At 39.2% G+C, this 26,012-nt stretch overlaps 1 protein-coding gene across 3 annotated transcripts in view; it reads left to right on the top strand.

Annotated features, from left to right (window-relative positions):
- Nucleotides 1-24,413, top strand: part of SYT1 (synaptotagmin 1) — a 339,396-nt gene extending 314,983 nt beyond the window's left edge. For all 3 annotated transcript variants that reach the window (XM_066319213.1, XM_066319211.1, XM_066319212.1), the window contains 2 exons: nucleotides 16,875-17,008; nucleotides 21,310-24,413. In XM_066319213.1, coding sequence (XP_066175310.1) covers nucleotides 16,875-17,008; nucleotides 21,310-21,516 — 341 coding nt within the window. In that variant the 3' untranslated portion in view covers nucleotides 21,517-24,413. The remainder of the gene's footprint in view (nucleotides 1-16,874; nucleotides 17,009-21,309) is intronic.
- Nucleotides 24,414-26,012: the final 1,599 nt, after the last annotated feature.

Consider the following 26,012-nt stretch of genomic DNA (forward strand, 5'->3'; position numbering starts at 1 on the left):
AAATTTAGTGATAAATCTCCCAACAGTAAAAACAGTGGAACACAGATTGCGGTAGCTAGAAAAATATTTACCAAAATGGTGGCAACCTGAGTGAGTTCATGCTGACATGACAGACAGTCAACCAGTACAGTTTTGGCTGGGTTCCCATGTCTGTTTTGATGTTTTCTTCAGTTCAGTATGTTAGTGATGCCACTATCCAAGGAGGACACCATGAATTTTCTGAAGACTATTTTGATTGATTTTGATTTTTCTCAATTCTGAAAATTTCCTGGGAAAAATGTCAAGCAAAACTACAAGTAAAAGCCCTTCTCAATTATGCTTTTAAAGTTTTTATCACTGCAAGTTGACAGTGGTTGCAATGGGAAATAATACATAAGGAAAAGGTCACAAGCAGCTCAGTTTTAGAGCATGCTGTTGGTAAAGAGGGGATAGTAGTGATATTGCCAAACCTAGGATCCCAAATTTTTGCTCTTGACTTAAAAATAAACATACTTAAAGTATATTAATTAGTAAATTACTTTTGATTTGAAGCTTTGGATTCAATTCTTTCAGATTTATATTTCTAGCCATGAGAATTAGAGCAGTTGGGGTTTTTTTATTTGAAATGCAAACTGCAAATCCCTGATGGTAACATAATCCTGAGAAACTAAGGCTTCAAGAAATATACTCAGTATATCAGGGATTGCGATAAAATCACAAGAGTTGGCAGCAGTGAATATTCTTAAAGTTTGCATACAATGATCCTGCAGTCTCACTTCTCAACTGATACAGTACTTCTAGGAGCTGATTGCTGGCTTGACTGTCAATCAATGCCAGAATTCTTCAGTGGGTCATTTACTGACCTCTGGTCAGTAAATAAACTGATGCCTTTGAATAAGGTCAAGATTCTGATCCATACTGAAGGAGAAGATGGATGCAAAAGCAAACCTAACCCCAGGAATTATAATCAAGTAGAACGGTTTTAAAAATAGATTTTATATATATATAAAAGTTTCACATTTAAGAGTATAGCATTTTTTTTATGATTGCTTGGCAGAGATCTTGGCACTTAGTTTGGGGCACTACTCTGGTGTTTAATATCAGCCTTCATCTCTGACTTTACTGTTTGCTTATGCCATGTGGTGCGTGAGCAAGAGGCTGTAAGGAGAAAAGGATTCTGCCTGCATTTTGCTGGAAACCCATAACATTAAGATCAGCTGCATCTTGGATGAATAGCTTCAGGACAAAACACTAGCTTTCACTCTCACTGAAGCAACAATTCTTTTAAATTGCCTTTGCCTTCTGATAGATAGACTTTTTTTTAAATAAAAGACCTTATTATTGAAGGCAGCTAAAACTTTTCCAAAGCTGGTGTATAAGGTGATTAAGAACATCCAAAAAGGTTTGGACTGTTGTGGCAATGCAGTAGAAAATAAGTCATTCAAAGTGCCCCCAACAATTTTTCCCTAAAATGTGTTAGATTTCTGGATAATAATAACAACCTTTTTGAGGGTAGACTGCTTTCCTTCACTCAGGAGATCAGCCATTCTTCAAAGCAAAGAAGTTTTAGCTAAAAGTTTCTAAGGCTCCTAATACTGTATTCTGGCCTAGTCGATAACTGTAAATGATAAAAGGTTTTCTCTCAGCCTTTGTGTTCTCTGGCTGCATTAGAGAGTGAAGGAAGATATATGAGATGACACAGCAGGCTTTTTAATCCTTTAGAAATGGTTGGCAAAGTCACCTCTTTACTTACAAAAAGAAAAACATACAAAGTTGGTGTATAGAGGGTTGGGGTTTTTTTTAAGTGTATGTCAATTCTTTTTGTAATCTCCTGTATTTTCACAGTCAGGGATTGGGTGAAGGACAGTACTTTAACATACCAAGACATGTTTATGGCAGGTTCAAAAGTTTATGAAACAAAGGTGCTGATAATTCAAGGAGAAGCGGGAAAATAATGAGCCTTTGAAAAGCTTCTGTGGGTTTTGCTTAGAGCCCTGCCTGGAATTTGCTATGGTTAGAATGACAGAGATCCTAAGAAAAGTAAGCCTGAAATGCTGCATAGCACTGCGTAACATGTTGTAGGCAAATTTATATAAGAGAGCTCACTTTAAAGCTTGAAAGCCACTTTAAGCCATACTTTTATGAAAACCCAATTGAGATATCAAATGTGTGACAGTAAGATTCAGAGCTGATCTTCTGTCTGGTTTGAGGAAAAGTTGATTGACAGAAGTTTTTAGCAGTATGAAAGCTCTATTTTTCACACCTTTTCACTGCTTTTCTGTGCAACCTGCAACTTGCTGTAAATGTGTTACTCCTTTGGCACCATCTCTTAATTGAACAATACTTCTCTATAGATGGGCAACATCTATGACAAAATATGGGGTAACTGTCTTGCAAAGGAAAATCTAGTGAACTTAATTCAAAGTGGGGTCTCTGTTAAATACTCTGTCCTGATTGTCTCTTTTCCATCGGGAGCACAGATACAAATCCTATAACTTGAATTGGAAGTGAACAGGGCTTCCAAGCCCAGCGTTCCCTGTTCCTGTTAAATTTCTGTCCAGCATACCAGCATTTCTTATAAGCCACAAATGTTACTGAGAAAACGGGATGCAACCTCTTTGTTGACTCTAGATTTTAAAAAAAAGGAAAGAAAAAAAAAAAAAAAAACCCCGCTCATTATCAGCAAGGTGACTGTAGGCTGAGCTATCCAATTCCATTCTCTGGGTGCCACCACCACATTGCCTATGAATATTTATCGTCTAATACCACTGGCTGATGTCATGACCTGTGAGCTTCTGCTTTACCTTCCTTTCATTTTGAGGGTGAATAGATGTATCTTGGTGCAGCTTCAGCTGTATTGTACACAGTTTTTATTTGCTAATGTTGATATAGTTTGTGGATATTTGAATATTTAAGACAGGTTTTCAGAAAAACAACACACAGCTGACAACAGCATTCAACCACAGCGTTTTATCAAGAAAGGAGAAAATATAACAATGAAATCAATATGCTAGAGGGTGAGCACTATATAATTAGGAAGCTGCAGCTTTATTCTTGTCTGAAAAGCTGTAGAAAGCCGTGGGTACCATTTTATTTCTGCATTCCCTCAGCTATTGCTTATTTTTACTGAGACAACCTGCTGGTTGACAGAATCCTACTGATTTTCTTCCCCTGAATGAATACAAGATGATACATGCAATCTTCTTTTTTATTGCTAGTCTACCACCTTTCAGAAACCACCTTCCCTCTCAAAAGAGGTGGGAATACTTCCATGGGCAGAATATTATTTCTTCCACTGTTTGTACACCACTTTGCATTAGGTTCTGTGGGGAGACCACCCCATATATTTTGGTTGGGTGAGAGAAGGGTTGCCATGGGAGCCTGATGGCTGAGGATTAGAAAATGTATGTGACAGTTTCCTACCCACTGCAACCAAAGACAACAATCACAAGTGACGTGCAAGGTTACTAAGGCTGAAATGGTGGTGTTACTTATCACCAGTTAACAATGGCTTAACAATGTATCCATCTTGTTACATTTTCTTACTCTTTTCTCTCTGCGAAATAACGGACTAAGAACAAATCTCCTCTGGATTTCAAAATAGAAACCCGAACTTACCTACACCATGATTTTGTTAAGCCCCCTAACCTGCAGAGGGGTGTGTACTTGTGCAGGATGAGAGGAGGTGGGATGGGTGTGCTTTGGGCTGCTGAGGAGCAGGAGGGGCTATGGTGCATCGGCCTCTTTGTGGGGCTGGCACATGGGTACAGGCACAGCAGTCCTTCCTCTTTCTTGGGATGGCATCTGCAGTGCCTGCATCTTGTCAGCATCCATTTCACAGCATCTGCAATGCAGAGAGTAGAGATAGGGATCTTTTCATAGGACAGTTCACCACGCTGCCTTTGGAGTCCATGCCATGCAATGGAAGTTAGGCTTTCCCACCTTTTACAGGCTATGAACTGGCATGCCTTGCAGATCTGGCCCTCATCACACAGCAAGTACAAAATCTATAGATGTCAATCACACCTACATGGAATAGCATCCCTTTGCCAATGCCATAATAGATTAGCTACCTTACAGACCCTTACTAATAAGGAATCTCAGAATAGATCCATGAACATATACAAAGTGTAATAGCAAGTCCTTTGTTCTGCCTCTACAAACAGCTGAATCATTAGCAAATGTATTTCAGGTGAGATTTTCTGTGGACTAAAAGGCTGATCACAAGTAGAAGAGTGACTATGTCTGTGATTAGGGGAAATCTTAGTGGAAGGACCAGATTGGCTGTAAACCAGAATTTATGTCAAGAGCAATTTAAACTCCACTGCAGTCAAATGCTGTCTTTCCAGCCAAAAAGAACGTGTTCAAAACATTTGAAGCTGATCATTGGTATGTGTCTTGGGATTATTTTACTCTGCAGCAATAAGGAAGTGTAAGGAACAGGGTGTGCTCTTATCTGTAAATCTGGTTTGGACCTATACTTCAGGAAGAAGCACGATAAAAGTAAAAAGAAAGCTGTCTCTCCTACTGCTGAGGATTTGTTTTTTAATTATTATTTACTTTGTTTCCTCAATCACTTTGCTTTACTCATTTGGCTGGGAGGCAGAGGCGTTCCCTGCTGATTTATCTCCGCTCAGCCGGAGGCTTTTGCTACTCGGTTTGATTCCTAATATGGTAGCGACAGCAGATTTTGTCTGACTTCCAGAGGGCTCCTCTCAGCTCCTGGAATGCAGCAGGGAGAGAGTCCTGCAGAGGCCAACAAAGACAGTTATTGCATTAATGCTAATAAGGACCAGAAAATGGGCTTCCCCAAATGTGCTGAGATTCTTGCTTTTACTACTATCTAAATCACCACTTTTCCCTTACTTTATGGTAAAGCTACCAATTGTTTCCCATTACCCAGCTGAATGGTCTTTCTTGAGCACGTTGGAAGTACTGTTTTTCATAAAGTTTGGAAAAGATCTACTTTGTCACCATAAAGTTTTTGTCTTAGTGTATGGCTCAAGAGTGTGCTGTTACAGTATCAGTGGATTAATTATAGCAGAAGAATATGTTATGAGAATTGAAGAAACTTAGGATTTCTTAGATTTTATTTAATTTTTCTTGCCTATTTGATTCAACATTCAACTTTTCAGTGGTCTGAAATACTCTCTGTTAATAAACTGATTTTTATTTCCCCTTTAATGAAAGTTCTTCAGGTAATAGTCTTATCAAACTCGGCAGATTTAGAAACGGCCTCTGTTGGTGACATACCACATCCAAAGGATTAAATTCCTCTACCAAGCAGGGTCTCTAAAAGGTTAATTTGGAGTTGGAAATTAATTTCATTCCAAATACAGAACAGTAGTGTGCAGTGACATAACTTTGTGATAAGCATTTGTTAAAGCTAAATCCTCACTAAGCCCTGCAGTTGTTTCCTTTGTGCTAATGGCAAGCTAACTGGAGGCACTCCCTCTCTCTCCCCCTCTGTCTCTCCTTCTCTCCTGAAACTATCAGAAAAGCAGGTTTATTTTTTGCTAAATATTGCTTTTTTAAAAAACACTTAAAAGCTCAGCTCTCATTAGTATATTTTTTTAACGTTTCTGATCTTCATTTTTAACAGGAGAATGTTTTGTCTATCTGAAACCCACAAGTTTAATATCACTGCTTGCTGATTGTTTGTGGCATATACAGTAAACGGAAAGGATTTAAGTTATTTCTCATTTCTGCTGAGTGAATGTCTTGACTATCTTTGTTCACAAGAAAAAAAAAATAAAGAAGAGGCCTATTGTCACTTAGATACTGACTAATGCAGAAAAATGTTTAATAGGAGTTGCCAGAGGAACGCTGAAGCCTGAGACTTCAGGGGAATTGATTGCTTCATCTTCATACCAGTAAATTTTAACAGGAGCTAGGTGCCTTGGAAAACGGACCTATCTACAAATACTGGATACTTTTGAAAATCTATTCTAACTTTGGTGAACGCTGCTTGAAAAGAGTACTATTTTGTGAGCCTAGTTTTACTGAAATTACTTCTACTCTCTGTTACACACAATGAGTACTACCTTGGCTTGGAAGCAGTGTCATCCACCTTTCCTTTACTATAATTTCTATTTATTGATTACAAATAAAACCAGCAGTTCCCTTCCTGTAGCATCCTCCTCATATAGTAAGCACAAACACTCGGGCTTGTCTTTTCAAATACTCATCCTTTCAATTCTGAAGAGCCAAAGGGTTTCAGAAATCCATGTGCTTTTTGGATTCCTGGGTTGATTGTATTACAGATCGTGATCCACTGACTAGGCTGCATCACGATCTTGTTCAATGAAGTAGCAGGCAGAAATATACTGAGCTGCTGAGATTCAATCTGGTTTGTCAGTGAAGCACACTCCACCACTTCTGTAGCAAATAGGCTATGTGCTGTAGAAATTTGTACCCTTGGATTTCTGAAAGGCTGTGTCACGTTTGACTGACTTTTAAACTGAAGTGGTGTAGAGTCAGTGGTGTACATGTCAGTCAAATATCTATTTGTGCCATTAACTGACTGGGGCAATTTAAGGAAGAATTTGGGGCATGAGCTATTGGTTGTGTTATAAATACTTCCATCTTTCACCTAATGGCACCATTTTTCAAGTTATCTGTCCTCCTGTCTTATAGCAGGACTAATGTTCTCAGCAGCAGTGTGTTCCTAGTGCAGATGCTGTTGGCCTTGAGCACTTGTTCTTTTCCTTGAATCTTAGCTCTTAAATAACTCCTCATCTTGTTCTTTCTTGTAATTTGTCTGGAGTTAAAAAACAAAGTAAACAGTTTGTTCTCCCAAGGACTTCAGCACTTGCATGAGTCTTCAGTAAACATAATCTCTTGTCTAAGTAAAAATTTGCCTTAAGTTTCAGGTCACTGCTTCTCATTATGTGTAATCAACAGGAATGTGAGCAGGCGTGCAGCCTCCCAGCCCTTCCTCTGCAAGTACTGAAGTTAAAAGTCTGACCTTCAGGCTTTTAAAACCTGAGGGGTTTTAGGATTCTAAAAAATAGGCTTTCACTCAGCTGTCATGTTCGAAAAGCAGATATGATTTAGCTGAACTCAGTTGAAAATGCTGATAAATTTAACCTATCTTGTAACTTCTCATTATGGGATTGAGACGAAGATATTGCCCATCCCAATAAAATCTGCTTTTGATCTTTTTTTCCTTACTGTGATTAAATTTCATCCAAAACAAAACTTGTTTTCCCAACTACATTGGGAAACATAATCCAGAATAGCCCTTTCCACTTCCTGAGCCCATGCAGTTCTTGCCTTGCAGTGTTCCAGGAGTCTTCTCACCACCAGGAAGCCCATCAGCTAAGCTTGTCCTTAGCCATGATTCTGAGCAGGGAATAGGGAAAGGTTTCTTGTGGCCTCTGTGTTTAAAGAGGTTCAAAAAACTAACTGTATTGGGTTTTGGTTTTCATATATGGAGTGGATGGTCTGTGTGTTGAGGCAGTGAAGAGTTTGATCCTCTGAGTCACACTAAAATTAGGTACCACAAATAGCCTATATGAATTCCCAAAATCTTGCTTAACAGACACTGGTTGTGTTGGGAGACAGGAATAGGAGGGTAAGAGAGCCGTTGAGTTATTTTCTCCAAGTAATTCTGAATGCATGTTTTGTCGGCTAAAAGAAAGACTACATTCATGTACCTTCTTCCTTCCATTTACGATTTGAGCTTTTACTTGAAGCTCAAATCCAACAGAAGAATAATGAAAACAAAATGAAAACTAAGATCTATGTAAACCTTGCAGATAGAAAAAGTGCTGAGTGTTATTTCAAGTTGAGATTGAGGGCTGGATGCTGATGGAATCCCTTTATACATCTAGCCACTGATAAATAAAATGTAGTTTGAAAGTCTTTACATGCTCTTAAAATAAATATCAACCTTGATAAAGCATAAGTAGGGTTGGTTTCTCAACTGTGAAGAGTTCAGATTAAGCTGCTTTGCTGGTAGACACTGATGTTGTAACTCTATTTTTTCTATGCCTTCTTTACTGCAGCATTCCTGCAGTATTAATTCTGTGCTATCTCTGGTTTAATCATCAGAATAAAAAAAAAAGACATATCTCCTTCTCATTGTCTGGGACTGAAGCTTACCTGGATGAGAGAAGCTGTCTATAAAGTGGCTGTGCTAGGTTTTTATTCAAAGCATCAGAATTATTTTGCGGTATATTGGCTTGCATTTTTCTGGTGACTCATTTGTATGAGCTAAGGTAATTGGGTGTTTCCTACCCTTTCAATCATAGGTAGATAAAACTCCCTGCTGCTTTGCTTTTCTATTTTTTCTGCTTCTCCTCCAAACTCCCCTAATGTTATTTTGTCCTGTGAGGGTGTGGATGGAATACGGGGACATAATTGGGTTTGCTGCATTTGAAGAAAATGTTCATGGTTAAACAATATGGTTGTTTCATGGTTTTGACCTGAGACAGCCTTTCTAACTGACTTTGCCTGGTTCTGAGTGTGTTGCTTCTAACCCTCTGTGGAAGAGTACCTAGACTACTCCTTAGCAGGGCTTATATTCACTTTTTTCATGTAAAGACAATCACAGCACAGTGATGCCATGCTGAAATTCATTCAAGCTATAAAACCTTTCTGTGGCAATGCTGACTTGGAGAGTTAGGACTACAAATGTATATTCTTACTACAGTAAATTGCTAATATGCTAGTTAGACCAATTTTTGTTTTTAACAGACTTTGTTTCAAGGTTGAGGAATTCCTTGGAGTGAATACTGACGCTCACTCAGATGTGGTTTTCTTTATTACCCAGTAATACTGGAATGCCTATCTATTCTCAGTGAAGTTTGAGATTAGGACTTATTTTGTCTCACAGCTGTTGGATTTAGGGTCTTCATGATGGGTGGGGTTCTGGGAGTGGGGAAATAACTAAAACTGGCCTCCACTCAGCAGTGTGTGCCTCAGTGCGGTGGTGCAGCTCTGCCCTCAAACCAGCCCAACTCTGGAGGGCTTCAAGGCACGCACTGGTAGTCCAGTGTAGAACATCATTATGAACCCAAGCTCCAGTTGTTTTCAGCTATGGCGTCCCACAATAAGTGCTTTTTAACTTGGAGTGTTCTGTGATCTGTGCTTCTGATACTCTCTTCACTCCTCTGCCTGCTATTATTCCTCAATCCATGTGTATTCCCCCTTCCCTCCTCCCCAGTTCACTTGAGGACAGTCTTTTGAATCTCTCTAAGCCTCTACGTATTATCTTCTGGTATTTTCACTGCCATCAATTTAATAAATAAAAATATCTTTTTTTTTTCCTCTACATCATCAAAAGGCATTTACCTAAATTCTAACTCAGCAGTCTGATGGAATTTGCTGCCTGAGGTAGTGCCAGTTTGCTTTGGTTTCAGTCTGGATTCCTGTCCTGGAGAGTCTGCCTGTATCAGCAGCTCAAATTAATATCTTCCCATTATTTGCTATAAATACCTCCTTCATTTTAACTGCTGCTGTATTCTTTCTACTTGTATTCAAGCATGGTATTGCAATATGCATTTTTATTTCTTTATTTGTAATCTAAGATTGCAGGGGCCCTTCTCCAGTATGTTAAAATTTTACAATGCCATGCTGTCTCTTCCTCCTCACTACATTCAAGTTTCATGAGCAGTGAGTTCCTCCCCATTTGGTGCAAATACAGAACAAGGTTTACTGCTTTGATGCGTCTAGTTTCCTTGTAATCACATTTACAAGGTGCTTGGTTGAGTTGCTTTGCTTTTCCACAAGAGTATTCTGTGTTTACCCACAGCCAAAACTCAAGGTGCATTTTCCTGTTGTTTCAACCCACATTTGCTTTATAAAACTATTTGTTTTGTCTGTGTGTAACTGTGCTGATATGAACCCCTTGAATACAACAGACAGATCAGCTGTCCTTGCTCTAGCAGTAAACTTCATCAAAAGCCCATAAGCACTAATTTGTGCTGGTTTTAAATAAGAGTTTTGGCTTCCCCCCCGCCCCTTTTTTTTTTTCTGCTGCTTTCCCCATCTGGCACTGTAACATTTGTTGTTATGTTCCAGTTGGAAGCGCTGTGGGTGGAACTGCACACTCAAGAGCTGGCTGAATAGCCCTTAGGCCACTGTGAACATTTCTGTTTCCACTGTCAGCTCTCATGTTCAGCAGCCTCAGTTTGGGATCCTTGGGTGAGGGAATCACTGGCTGGCTGTCAGTTTTACAGCACCTCCTTCTTCCCAAAGCTCCGTGGTTCTCTGAATTCAGCATTTCAATAACAACCTGATGTTCGTATATCTGCACACCAGTGAAGAGCTGTTATTTTGAGACTGCTTTGCTACACTCTCCATTTAACTATTTTCATTCCAGGCAGGCTATTGTTACTTTTATAAATACCAACCCCTTCTTCCCCACTATAAATGGATTCATGGACTCCATTTTTCCTTAGAGAATCTGACTAATGTTATTGAATATGAAATTAAATAAATTTTAATTTATAAATTACCCAGTCTTACAGCATCTTCCTTTAAAGATGCTGGTGGAAATATGTAATCCAAAGTGGTCTAACTCATTACACTTTGACATATGAGCCCCAAGGAGCCTGATGGGCATGTGCTTTGTCTGTGTGCACTGGGTCTGGAGCATCCCTCTGTGGCACAGACAGACACTGACAAGTGTGATAGGAGCATTTTAGGGTTCAACTGGTCACAGCTCTCAGGCCATTCTGACAGCCCATCTGGACTGCATGCAACTTCCAAATCCCATCCATGGCCAGTACTCTCCTGGCTGGTGTTGAGAGAGTCTCCAGCACTCAGTCCTCAGCCCCCATAGTAAAAGGAGTTTTTAAAATGTGTTTTGCTGGGGTCAGGACTGGCACAGACACTGCACAGGAACCTACAGCAAATACCTTTTGCTGCTCACCTCTGGTCTTAAGTAGTGGGTACTGCTAAAGTCTTGGCCCATAACATCAAGTAATCTGCAGCCTGGTGGGGTTACAGAAAGTGTGATGAGAGTAACAAAATACCAGCATTAGCTGAGGTTGGATATTATTTAGCAAACAACTTTTAAAAAACTCCTAATTTTAAGGAAATCTGATTTTTAAAGCCTTACAAACCATATAGTTCATGTCAACAGAACTGTTTCCAGTGTGAGAGTGTTTTCCAGTATTTCTCTTAAAAATAATATCCTAGCTTTAATTTGTTCATTTGTCGAGGAAAGTAGAAGGCTTGTGTCAGTGAATATAAACTATCAGTGAATATAAACTATAATTTTTATGCAGTCTAGAAGGTACTTGTGCTTCTTCTTAGTCATTGTACCATATATTTTTTTCCCCCCCTCTGGCTTTCCTTCCCATTCAAACCTTTCCATTCATCTGAAAACATACTAGCTGAGAAAATCCATTATCACTCTAAATTCATTATTTCAGAGATTGTTTTATCCCTTCTCATCCAAACATGAATAAACAGAAGAGAAAAAGTCAGGGTAAATTATCCATAGCCTGGGAACCACAGGCATCATGTGAATTGGCCCTCTCCCTTGGGAGGAAGGGTTTATATGCCCACAGATGGAGCATGTCCCATGGTTCTTGGGAAAAATCAGCAAATCTGTGGGAACTCCCAGGAAAGTTCTTCCTGTTTTGCTTTGCTCTTAGAGCCCTGCTGCTTTCCATATCCCAACTCTGGCATGTGCTGCTGTTTGTCTCCAAAAGGCACGCAGGTATTGCCTGTGCTGCTGGCCTCCGTCCCAGACACAGTCTTTATACAAAATGAGGTTGTTTGCTCTATTAAGTGGCTGTTCTCCCCACTGTTGGCCAAGAGAACTTCATCTGAAGCCTGTTTGCAGAGAAGGGGAACAGGCTAAGGGTGCAGCATTGACCCTGCTCCAGCTCTGGTCTAAGCCCAGGCTTGGTCTTTCCTTGACTTTCCACTGCACTGCTGTGCTGCAGGATGAGAGTGGCTCTTTAGCCTGGAATTAACAAAGCACCCTGCTTGTCACCTCTGTCCTGACTGCATTTGCACAGCTATTTGGAAAGCTGCATTTCCAAACCTCATTTTCTTTACTTCTTGAATCAATTACAAGCTCTTCATGAATTCATTCTGCTTCCTGGAATGGAAACTCCACTGTCTGCTGACACTTTTGCTCTAAATGTCAGTGATGTTGAGCTTTGGCATGGATTGTGCATAAATTTTCTTCTGATGGGAAAAAAATACGTGCTAATGAGCACCCAGTTGTCCTGAACATTTTGAAGACAAAAATACAGCTGGAGGCAGTTCTGGCGCTGTATTTCTTCACCATTTCTATATTTTAGTTGAGGACATCTTATTACAGTGTTTTGTCATATGAAACTATTCAGCTGTATCTATGACTAGTTTGTTCTGGCTCACTTTTTTCCCTGTTAATCATGTTAGGTTTTCTCAAGGCTTGTAGAGGGTTTTCTCTGATCTCAATGTACAGACCTGCTTGGGATTTTTTTCTTTAAACCATTAAGCTCCCCCTGCCCACAGCCTCAGGACTGTAACTGCACACACAATCAATTCCAGTGTTATCCCTGTGGCATTTTTCAAGTTTGTCAACTTCTAGATACTTTCCTTTTCATACTTTGGTTAGATTGCCAAAGCCCTAATTTTATTTTTAAAAGGATGGGCACTGTCCTTCTGTTTGCATTCAGAATAAGCCATTGTAGTAAAATCATTCCAAGTTGACTATGTTGTTGATGCTTTTTTCCTGAAGATACATAGAAGTGGAATTTCACATAGAAGTGAAATTTACTTTTCATTAGCTACTTACCCTCTAACATTTTTCATCTTAAAAACCCTTGAAAAACCTTCGTTCTCAAGTTCTACCTTCTCCTGCCATATTGTCTTTTGCCACAATTTTCTTGTTTTATGTTGTAGTACTCTTTCCTTTTAAAGTTAGCTTTTGTAAAATCTCTTAACACTAAGTGCATCTTGTCTACAACGTGTGTAACTAGTCATTATTTTAACAGAGTTCCAGTTGTGTGTGTGTGTGTGTATATCTATGCCTCATATATCATATATATGCCCAGATTACTGTAGAAATCTTGATATTATATACCATGTCCATTACTTCTTAAATAATGTATTGGCATCTTACTGCAAACTTCAGGAAAACAAAATGTGTCAGCTGTTCCCCCATGCTTTAAAAGCAATTCAGCTAGCCTCCATTGAGACATTACTGTCAGATCCACAATGCACAATTAGTTGTGAATTGTACATCTTTTTAGCATTCCTGGGTAGACTGTTAATGAGAGAATAAATAGCACAATTTTATTTAGTCCCACACACTGGTTAAAATGGATTATTAAGCAAGGGACACAAAGCTATTCTGTCTCCTTTAGCAGAGAGACATCTGGGTGCAACATCTTTTTTCCAGATAGATGGGTGTGCTCCATCCAGAGGTATCTGTGGATGTAATGTGGTTCTAGGTCCCCTTTTATTTGAAAGGAATCAAACTCATTGATACAATGAGTTTGATTCTCACAAAAAATACTGTGATGCTTTCCCATGGAAAGAAATGAATATTGTGGGGTGCAATCTCTTTGACTAAAGATATTTATTCTGGAATGAGATAACTGTCCAGGGAACATAAAGAGAAATGCTTATTTTCATTGGCATTGCCCTTTATGACCAAGCTTGGCATTTAACAGGCAATTTATCATTGCAGGGCTGTAATATCAGTTCATCCTTACTAGTCTCAGTTCTTCAGTGAGACTATTTACATGTTAAAGTATTACTCAGCCTGACTAATGAGGCCAGAACTGAGGTTACGTTGCAAGTAGAGAGGAGAGATGTTTCCATTAGCACTAAACCTTATCTCACAAAAATCACTGGAGACTGCCACTTCCCAGAGGTTCTGCTTTCTTTAGATTATCATCCCTTCTTCCAGTAATTGATTCCAAGCAGTTCAGCTTCTGTTATTTAGTGGAAAAGAATCTGTCTTTTTCAGAGATTTATTCATTAAGTCACAAGAAAGTCTGTGCTTAGGTATCATGTTTTCTGAGTGGAGTGCAAGCAAAAAGATTATTGGGGAGTTGAGGGAGTTAACATTGTGGAACACGGGAGAATGTAACTGAAGATAGTGCAGTGGTGGAGGAGCTCATGTATGGGATACAGAAGAATGAGGAGAGGGGAGAATTAGTCAAGATCAGGATACTTCAAAAACGAGAAAGTGGATATACCATTTGATGAGGATAAACCCAGCCATAATCTCTAATGGCCCATTTACTTGAGCTGGACACCCTGTTACGATTCTAGATGTTTGTGATGAGTAAACTTACATAATACAATACTTTCCTGTGAAACAAGAAAAGGAGGAACAGGGTTTTAGCTAAGCGATAGGTTTCTGTTTGGATTAGCATGACAATTTTACCCTCAAATGAAAGAAAATGTTACGCTCCATTCTGTGCTCCATTTGGTATCTGCCACTCAGTTCTGCACTACAGTGGCACCACTGGGTCTTTCATACTAAACAACTGGCATTTAACTGAGCTTAACTCCCCAGACAGATGAACAGAAGCAGCTGATCAGGGCATGAAAAAGAAACCTCAGAAACATATCTTGTGAGTCTTGTCCCATGGCTGTGAGTCAGGTTTTGCTCTAATACAAGCATGAAGATAGAAACTATAGAAAGACAGTAGAAGCAAATAATTTCTAGTGAATGTGCTCATGGATGTACAAGCGTTCACATACATTGATTTCTAGTTTAAAAATATTCTTCTCCAAAATATAGATTTTGTTATCAATACAGGACTATTTCTGCATCCCTTTATAAATCTTACTGTACAGTTCTTTAAGGACATATAAATAATTATCAAACTTGTGTATATTGTCTGTGCAAAGGCACAGATCAGGAAAGGACTGGCTTATATCACCTGCATTTATTTCAGTAAATTATTCCCTCCTAATACCTATAATATATTACTGTACTGTTTAGCCTTCCAGTCTGGTAACTCAAATTATATTTTTACAGCATCTTACCTGATTCTCATTTCTTAACACTCTACCACTCTACTCATTGACTACTAAACTTTCTCAGTACATATTAGGTAAACCATCATTTTGAAGTTAGGACAATTTTGATTTCTGCATGGAGCCTCAGGGAAAGTGAGCTTTTCTTAAGTACCAGCTGATGCTGAAGAAGTCCAGATTCGCCTCCTTTCCATCTTCAAAACCCTGTGTGCAGTGATCTTGACTCAATATTAAAAAAGAAAGAGACCTTTGTTGGTATTTTTCTAGCATTCTGCTCTTCACATGATACTCCTTAATTCATAAATTGTGCAGCCACGAGGAACCCTTACAATCCCATCTTGCCTGAAGCATAAACCTACCCAGATTTAATTTCTGTTTGAACTTAGAGTCTTTTGAGGGAGAAGGGGTCTTAACCCTCTGTAACGGAGTGTTCACCACTGGAGAAGCTACTCCAGCTGTTTCAGTCTTACTACTAAAATATGTGCCTATTCCTAAGTTAGAATTTCTCTAATTCTTTTCTCACAGCCACTGGATCTTTTTATACCTTTGTCTGCTGTCTTGAAGAATCTATTACCGAAATTAGGCTTCCTTCAGAGGAACTGTAGACTGTGATCAAGTGACTCTGTTAGCTTAACTGTCCCGAACACCCAGGACTTCCACAGAAAGGCATATTTTGACTGTAGAAGAGTGCAATTACTCTTGTAAAGATTAATTTCATAGCAGAATCATAAAGCATGGTTTGCTTGTATTAAGTGCAGTGTCCATTTGTCCTTCCTCTGTAGCCCCAGCCTTTTCTCAGGAGGGAAAGGAGAAGCCCTCTCCTATGATAGTTTGCATTATTCAGGCTCTGTTATTTGTGCTGCAGGTGACTTATGTCTGGCAGGCCTTTTTCATAGCTCCGACCAGCTCACTCAAGGGAAGCTTGCCTTGATCTGCATCACAGTTCAGCTGCCTAAAGCCAAAGAGGTACCTACCCAAATTTTGTTGACAGTACGATGCAGATTGTTGAAAAGTATGAGCTTGAGATGCCTCAGATGTTGCTTTGTGGTAAGCCTAAACAGAAAAATAACTGAACTCACTGAGGGTACTGCTAATTACCATCTCCATGGAAGAACATTAGTTCACTCTCCAGACAGCCACATGGCCCTTGTAATGGATTAAGGACTCACAGTGCTATTCTTTTAAACAGGCAAAAGTTCCACTGAAATTATTATCAGTGAGATACCTCATCAGCACTGTAATGCCCAGGAAGGTTTTGCTCACACAAGGAATACCTGATTAGGTACCAAATGAGTTCTGTTCCTTCACCACCAGAAGCAGTTTGAAGTGACAGTAGGAATTGAGCAGAGAGTGGCAAAGCCAATCTGTGATTTATACCAGCACTGTGGCCCCCATGCACTCCAGCTGTGTGCAGCACTGAGGCAGAGGGCTGATGTTGAAGGGACGGAGTCCTTTTCTGCCAGGCAGTGCTGGACCCTGTCAGTCATAGCTCACCAGGGAGGTCAGAGCACAGGAAAGCCACAGTGCAGCACCTGCCCAGGGAGTGATGGGAATAGTTGCTGGGTTGTAGAGTATCCAGCCATGCCAGCTCTGTACCTGCTGTATGCATTTGGCAGCACTCACCGGTCTTGGGAAAACCACCCCACAAACTATTGCTACGAAATGCGTGCAGGATGGTTAATAAGCTGTGGGACAAAGTTAAGTGGAATTTATTCCACCTCCAGGATGTTAAGGAGATAATGCAATAAATACTTTGTACCTTTTCCCATCAGGAGTACTTCACAATCGTACAGTTTTCTATAGTAGAAATTAAGAACTTGTTTAAATACAAATTGTAAATGTTGTCTGTTGTTTATTTTTTAATCTACTCTTATATGTATGGGATTGAAATTTGTAGAAAATACACTGAATTCTCCTTCTTAGCTCTACCTCTTCTCTTGAATACTTAGATCCCTATGTGAAGATCCATCTGATGCAGAATGGTAAGAGGCTGAAGAAGAAAAAGACTACAATTAAAAAGAACACTCTGAATCCCTACTACAACGAGTCTTTCAGCTTTGAAGTACCATTTGAGCAAATTCAGGTAATGTCAAACAGTGTTTTGTCTTTCCTCTGTATTCCATTTCTCAGCCCTCATAAATATTTAACAGGAACCTTGTTAATTATCACATGTGCATGCCTTCATTAGCACCTAGGTGCCAGCCCTGTGCTACATTAGATGAGTGTGACTGCTTCAAGAGGGAAATGATAAAATGTGAAGTACTTAGGAAGCTTTGATTCATCAGAGAAAAATGGATAACTGACATTTTCTGTTAACAGAAATGGATTTTGGGTGAAAAAAAAAATCCACAGGGAGATAGTGAAGGAATAGTGAAGTGCCAGCAAAAAGGAATAGGGATAAAAGAAAAGCCATACCTAACATTTTCCCCAAAGTTATTTAAAATAATGAATCTGCATTATCAGATATATTGTGTTCTTTATGCTTTTATTTGGCCTGGTTTTTGAAAGCACTGCAGCACTCCTGTAAATTAAAACACCTAATTCATACACAGCTAGTTTTTCAGTTATTCACTACACCTTGAAAACCTTTTCAGTGATTCCTATGTCCCTTGGAAAAAGGCATTTGAGAATCTCAAGGATCAGTACTTCAGTACCTGTTCTCTTAGTGCTTCAGGAGAGCTCCAGTGGTTATCCAGATGCTACTCCCAGAGCTCAGTACCTAAAATTAAGGATCTCAGAAGTCAGCACAGTGAGATGGAAGTCACCTGCCTTAGCAGTGGGAAATACCAGGATGAAGCATTGTGTAATTTTTTTCAGAGACTCAGCTGCCTATCTTTGAGCTATTGGGAGGTAAACCATCTCTCATGAGAGAGAATTAACTTCTTTTGATGTTATCTTGATGTCTCAAGACAGCAGCTTTTTTTAACCATCTGAGGAAGCATGTGGGAAAAAGAACTGAATGCTGGCTTCCCACCTGGCCATGGAGCCCCAGGACTGTAGAGATGTTAAGCAATACAACAGCTTTTCTGGGTGGAGCTGAGTGGGGCAAGTGTCCTTTCAGGGGCCTCCCAGTTTTAATCACTGCAATTTAAAACATCTGGGAATACATCCATCTATGGATTGTAAGAGAGGTCATGGTATAATTTAGGTGCCATGCTTTTAAACTTGTAGTTTAAAAGTTTTAATATGTCTAAATGGTTTGGACAAAACTTGGAGCTCCCTCTTCATTAGATGAGAGCCTGGTATGGGTTTTCACAGTGTGTTTCTTGGATATTGTTAGCAACTGGGCTGGAGAGAAGCTCAGGAGCCACAGCCTACCTTTCAAGTAAAACTGTGTGCTTGCATTTTATTGACTTGGTGCTAATAAAGATAATGAAACTAGACAGGTGAAGCATGGGCACCGTGACTTCGATGCATGACTAGTCCATTTAGAATTTCTTCATGCCCTACTGCATGTACAGGTGTCTGTGGATTCTAGGAATCAAAAAGTGGGAAATCCAGTGGGGGCTAATTTCCCTTGATTTTAATAAAAGCAGGTCTGTGTGCTTGTGAAAGACTTCATAACAAGAATCAAAGACCCAAGGGAAAAAAGAGATGAATCAAATCAAGTGGCAGTTTAGGCAACAAGTATCTTGATTTCCAAATAGGGCAGGATTGAGAGGAGCTGGAATGGTTGCCTCCAAATTACCCTATCAAAGCTTTGGTATGGCTAGGTGTGTTTTTGGTACTTGACAATCTTGCCTTCAATTTCTAAGTTATTTTTTGAGGTGGATATAGTTTATTTTAGAAGTATTGTGGTTAAGAGTTTTAAATTTCCACCCTCCCCCCCCTTTTTTTTCCTTTTTTTTATAAGTTTATTAGAGTGACTTTTTTAGCTATCTACTTGACTGTATATCCCCAATTTTAAATCTGTAATTATGGACTTGGGTCATTTGCCAATGTATTCTGAGTTAGTTGTAAAAGACTGTATTTAGGAGCTACTTCATCATGGATACTGAAGTGATTTCATCATTAGAAAAGCACATTTAAAATGTTATTTAGACTTAATATGCTAGGAATTTAGACTTAATAGGTGTGACTTATGTGCTGTTTGTATAAAAGTCATTAAGCAAACTTTCACTGTCAAAAAATAATGGTTATACAAGTTTCTTGATTGTTGGAGAATGAAGAGAGGACATGGAGGGAAAACAGGTCAATAGCAGTACATTTTTTGTAATTTTAAAGGAGCCAAACATTAACATTTTCAACAATTTTACAGTGACTATGGGTCTGGCTCTTAAGAGAAAGAAAATGATGTCTTCAAGGGTAAAGGGAGAACACCACAGGGAAGTCAAATCCTGCTGCTACTGGTGGATCAGGCACGTGTTTTGCCACATGCAAAGCAGCCTGCCTTTGTAGGCAGCCATGTCTCCAGGCCCTCTCAGTCCAAAGGGCTTAATCACACCATGGAAACTGCTAATCCAAGTGTTTATTAGGAGAGGCAGTGCTTTCTACTAGCACCTCTTGGGTTTTGCCACACAGCTGCTCCTTTAATATGTGGTACAAAGGCAAAGAGACGCTCACATTTCTCTGTAGGTTTAGTCCAGAGATCATGAGGGGAGAATCATCTCCAAGTTAATTATCTGAGCTGGCTGTTCTTACATCTTTGTAGAGCAAGGAGAAGGGTCCTTCATTTACAGGGCTCATTTTTGTCTTATGATTAACATTAAAAAAAAAAATCCAGTAATAACTATCCCCAAGCTTCTAGGTAGAGCAGGCAAGCATTCTTTTGTAGTGCAAAAAATTAGTCTCATGCTTACTTTTTATATCTGTGAGTGTACCATGCATCTGAAATGTAAGTGTTCATTTGGGGAGGTACCATTAAAAGTGAGTGTATTGTAAATGGCAGCACTGAAATGTAATTCTGGCACATAGAAATACTTCCTTCAGAATATATTGCCTTTTATCCTGAGTGCTCTGGTGAGGGAAAGTCTTGACTTTTGTCATCAGCAACTATATAAATACTTCAGTGCCTGTTGGAACCATCTCTTTCTCTGGCTCAGTGAACTAATCAATCCTTACAATCCTGTAAGGAAATGGACCTTATAAAATAAACCTCATGACCCTGGTCTTGCTACTTTTAAAAGATAATCCTATTACAAGCCCTGAAATTAATCATTCTAGTAAGAGGTCCAGATTGTAGATGTATGTAAAGCTTTTAATTTAAAAACCTAGTTCTAGAGAATAGAAGATTTTTCTGGAAATGTGTTTCAGGGCATTTCTTCCTTCTACTCAGAAAGCTGACACTGGAATCAAGAAAAGAACTGTATGTTTATCATTAAAAATAAAGCTCTATAAAGTGTTACAATTTAGTAAAATCAGCCCAAGACTGTGAAAGTCTTAGGTGCTGTTGGGGAAAAACACCACTCCACTGAAGAAATAGCTGTTTATGCTCTTTTAACAAATATTAAAGACCTGAAAGAGAGGATTTTTGTGTATGTGCACACAACTACAAACATAAATGCTTGGCTCAAACACCTCCCAGTGTGCCCCAGCCTAAATGGACGGAAAATTGCCTATGAGCTGTGACAGATGGGCTCACACAGACCATGTGGGACTTGTTTAACCCTGTTTGCCTTGTTTAACCATTCCTATAGAAGTGGCACTCCAGGATCAGCTCCGTCATAGGCCATGCTGGTGTGTCAGAGCCCCGAGACACCAGGAGTTTTTACATCCATTCCAATTCCCTTAAGCAGCCAGCCTGTTTTCTAGATTTCTCCATTAATGCACAGAACATACACAGTATACACACATGCATGTACATGTGCACAAGTGCACACACATGTGCAGAGATAAGAACATGTGTGTGTGTACGTATATAGTAACCATAAGGACTGTCTTCTGAATTTATCTGAAAATACCTGATAAGCATACTGGATGGATGGGTAAGAGTTGCTAAGAAGTAGAAAAGCAACTAACAGAATAGAGTACAGCATTGCAAACACAGAGCAATTTCTGAACTTCAGTTGTTAGCTTATTTACTTAAAAAATACAGGTGTGTAAAATTGCACAACTTTTGAATTAACTTACCTGTAAGCTGTTAATCCGTTAAAGGAAAAACAATCAACTTCTATTTCCGCATGAAGCTATTCAATGCAAAGGGGCAAATTTCAAGGTAACAGGGAGGTTATAAACCTGATTTTATTTGGAAGGCTCACAAGAAGCAAAAAAAAAAAAAAAAAAAAAAAAAAAAAAAAAAAAAGTTTGAATTTGCTTCTCATTTGGGGAATCTACTCCAGCTGTCACACACTTCACGACTTCTCTGTGGCTGGCTGTCCCCACATTCATCTCTGCCAACCTTCCCCTTATGGTCATGCTCACTGCTCTTTCTCTGTCTCGTTACAGAAAGTGCAAATTGTTGTGACTGTTTTGGACTATGACAAGATTGGCAAGAACGATGCCATCGGGAAAGTCTTTGTGGGCTACAACAGCACCGGCGCGGAGCTGCGGCACTGGTCAGACATGCTGGCCAACCCCCGGCGGCCCATCGCACAGTGGCACACCCTACAGCCCGAGGAGGAGGTAGATGCCATGCTCGCAGTCAAGAAGTAAATTAAGTTAAATTAAATTAAATTAAATTATCAAGAAGAAAAAGACGAAGAAGAAGCCTTTCTGCATTTGCCCACATAGTGCTCTTTAGCCAGTATCTGTAAATACCTCAGTAATATGGGTCCTTTCATTTCCAGCCATGTGTTCCTGACACAGATCAGTTGTACTTTAAAATTCCTGTTTTAATTTGCACAAATTTAAATGTAGAGAGCCTTTCAAAGGCGCTTCATTTCACCACTGCCCGCCCCAGATCTACTCTTCTTTTAAGCAATATGATGTGTAGATAGAGCATGACAGAAATTATTTATTGTATCACACAGTTGTATATATACACCAGTATGCTCAGAATTTATTTCTAGTTTGTGTATTTGTATGTTGTAAGCGTTTCCTAATCTGTGTATATCTAGATGTTTTTAATAAGATGTTCTATTTTAAATTATGTAAATTGACTGAGATGTAGGAGAGCTGATACTATATTATAGGGTAACTATTGTATCGTCTGCATTCCAGAAAAAAAAATATCCAACTTGTAAGGCACTAGTAGTGTTACACTGACATCTTAAAGGACAACTTAAATCTGAGCTTTCAACTGGACCATCCTAATAACACACTTCATGTCCACAGTGAATCTTGGAGAGGCAAATCCAATTGGGTAGACTTCTTTCACAGGCAATTTAGCATGATCTGAACAGTTCCATGGCTGACCTCATGGACATGTAGCCAGAAGCTAGGATATAATTCTTCTGTATATATTCCAAAGCAAACACAAACAGACTGAAATGGCTTTAGATTGAAAGTTGAGGAAGCAGTTCCACAGGAGACAACAATTTCATCTAACATATAAAGACAGACCACTGCAGAAGTAGTGCAGGGAGGGGGAAGAGGGAGATGCAGCAATAGTAAAATGCTGCCATGAAAACAAGAGTAGCTCTCCATTATCACCTTTATACAAAATTTGCATACTGTGAATTCCATCCACAATTTCACATTATAATGAGTTTGCACATTAGACTTTGTAACAAAATATTTTATGATACTAACTCAGATTAGAAGGAATGCAGAATATTTTTTAGACACAGCCGTGTGAGTTTATTATACAAAATAGTTTCATGGTAAACAGACAGTATTGTATTCCCATCAAAAGATGACAAAATTTAGCCATAGTTCTAAATGCACTTCAAAGTAAGCCAAAAGAGAACAGCTAGTGACCTTTTATATACTATTTATACTTAAGTTTTAATTTGTCCTTTAAAAAAAAAAGTGAAAACAAAGAACAAGTTCTAGAAAACTGAAGCAACCTCTTCTGTATACTAGATGCTCGTTTCAGGAGGAGTTTTTAAATGTTTTAAATGTTATTATGTAGTAAATGGCACTATTATGAAGCTATTAGTCATTCCATAAGAGTCTTGAAAGACTGCTCTGTGTATCACTGTGACTGCCGTGTGTGCTTAGAAATGTAGTTTTCTCAGTGGATAGCAATCAATTTATTCCGTAGTGATATTGTAATAATACTGCCATTCCCTTCTACTGCACTGCCGAAGGAACGCATAGCACAAGCAGTTCCAGTTGTTACGGACCAATGTAGAACTGGAGAGCTATGCAGGGGACAAGGATGCTCTAGTGAATGGGTTGACCACGCAGCATTTTGTCAAGCCCTGTGCAATACTCTACGTTTCCAAGCGCCCTCGCCCCTGCTGCTTTCCCGTAGAGTCATCTTACAGCTCCCCAGCATGGCACCTCCGCTGTACCATCTCATCAAGTCATTCAGGGCATCACTTCTAGCTCATGTACTGTCCTTGGAGCCCCCTCGCTTATCTTTCCAAGCTGTGAATATATTTATAATGCTTTGAAGGGTTCATTATTTTCAGCAATGCAAACTACCCTAGAAATGTGGAAATGCTATTGCTTTTGGAGGATGGCATGAGAATTAACCATTAATGTTCTTATCAATCTTCTGTGTCTAACAAAGATGAATGTAATCGGAGAACTGTGCGCTGCAAAGTAAATTCCACAGCCTCACTCAAGGCTCTGATTCTGGGAGAGGTGTGACAGTCTCAGAGATCAGTGCAGAGATGGCCAAGCACACCTGCTTTTCAGTACTTTGAGGGTAAAAGCAGCAGCAAAGTACTGGGAGGGGGGAAAAAGCCTGTATCTCTCCCCACCTCCAAAAGTGAGAATAGCAAGATCCATTTTCTTCCTTTTTTACATGAAACATAGAAAAAACACAAGTGAGACATTTTCTGATACAGGCACATACATGCAAGCATCAAGCTGGACTATTTTAAAATCTTATCCTTAAGGACCAAACCCCACCAAAGAGAAGAACTAGATAGTCAGCTTCCCAGCCTAAGAGCTTCATGGTCTCCAGCTTTCAGTTATTCATTCAGGATAGCTGCAGGTTCAAAGTGCCAGGACTGACTTACTGTGTTAAGGTATTCTTAATGCTTTCTCTTCCTACACTGCCAGACTGAACGTCACCCTAGAACTGGTTTGTAAGGTACAATGATTCTCAGAGACTGAACCTGCCAAGTGACCAAGATGACATTTTTCATCCTCAAAGAAGCCACATGTACCTTTCTGACAAAGCTGTGTGAAGTATTAGAATCTGATGCTGTAGAAAGATCCTAGTTGCCTTTGTGTATATTTACTGCCTGCTTGAGTGTTTCTCTGTGTGGGTTTTCTCTGTATCTTGTAGAAATGTTTGGGGTGTTTTATCCTGCCATATCGCTCGTGGCCCGCGAGCTGACAACCTTAGCCGTATTTTACCTTCATTTTTGATGAGGTGGTTTATATTTTTGTTTCACTTTGTGTAGTGACTCCCCACAGTAGAGTTTTCCAATTGTCGTTAAAATAACATACATATTACACAGATATTCAATAAAAATGTTTTATTTCCTGTTGATGTTCTGGCATGTCTCTTTTGATCTAAAATTTTGAAAGGACATTTCACTCCAGGACTTTCACACAATCACATACTTTGAAGTGTCACAAGGGAAATAGCACAGCACGTTTCGAGGGGCTGTGAAAAGCTGCTTTCATCAGTAAGACAGTCACAGCCAGCAGTGCTACAGTAGATGAATTCTCCACCTCTGTTGCAGATGAAGCACTATTACCTTGTTTACCCAGGAGCCTGATTATTTGCCTCAAAAACCATCATCCTCTATCAAAACATGACCATGACAAAAACTCCCAAGTAGTTGCCTACAGATCAGTATTCTATCCGTATTCTTCCAGACAATTGTGCTAAAGCTGTGGTTGAAGTTTTCATTTGGAGAGAGATGGTATATTTTAACCTATATCCAAGTGCTGCTTCTAAGATGACCATAAAATTAGACCTGTTGTAGACTAAAGATTATTAAATAAAGTGCTTAAATTGTGGGGGAAAGGGGCAGCAGGGAGGAGGCATTGCAGATTCTATATGCACCAGCCCTTTTTACAGCTCCAAAGAATACCAAGAAGACATCTTTGTCAATCAAAACCAGTTCTTTCAACAGAGTAATCAGCTAAAGTCAGTCATTACAACTAATATAAGGAAAAATGCTTCATATAATAGCTATTATACTAAGTGAGGAAAGCAGCAAAAATTACCAATTTTATTCAGCTCATTTAACCCCTAATCAACTGTCAAGAAAAACATTCTTCCCAACTGTCAGACTGTTACCAAAGCAAAGTATCTGTCTCGATCACTTTTCACATCATGAGTCAATGAAAGTTAATTGCCTGTTAGTTATGCAAAGCAAAAATTAAAACAGTTTATTTATTTTTACTCTAACAGCCCTGTTTTATTTATTTATGCTTTAACATTTCCACTCCAGGCTGCCAGTTCAGTTTTACACATACTGACCTGCTTTTCAGAACATGAACCTACCAAATGCACATCCAGCCCCAATGTTCAGTATCTGCTCAAGCACTGTTGCTCATCCAGGTGTTGAAGAAAGTATGAAAAAGGAGTTTTCTTGACATACTACCATAATTTTTAAGCAGCCTTCATAATCTTTACCTTATACACATCAAATCTTTATCTTCAATACAGAAAATACTTTTAATATTGCATCAAAAAGTAGTTCCAAAAGCACATGCCACACTGGTACATGGGCCATTAACTCTGTGTACTTCTTTGTGACCGACACCTGCAGCAACACTTTCAGACATGAGCCATACAAAGAGATGTATGTCAAGACTATGCTGTATTCAAGATAAAAAAAGAAAGTTCTACAAACTAGGGGATGATCTAGATGTCCTTCATGGAGTTTATAAAGAGGCCAAAATTGGGGAAGTGAAGATAGCTCTTCCATGCTTCTGGGGTGAAGGTGCAGGGTACAGCTAGTACAGTATTTTTTTTTTTACTGTGCATGCACTGTGTGATAACATGCTGAGATTCTGAAAAGCCATTTAGCCAAAAAAATATACACCTACCTTACCAAATGAAGAGTTTCATCTTCTGACAGAACTAATCTCATCAGTTTGACAGCTCACATTTAATTTCAGTCTTTGTACAC

Source organism: Sylvia atricapilla, chromosome 5 (assembly GCF_009819655.1).
Source record: "Sylvia atricapilla isolate bSylAtr1 chromosome 5, bSylAtr1.pri, whole genome shotgun sequence".
NCBI classification, from domain to species: domain Eukaryota; kingdom Metazoa; phylum Chordata; class Aves; order Passeriformes; family Sylviidae; genus Sylvia; species Sylvia atricapilla.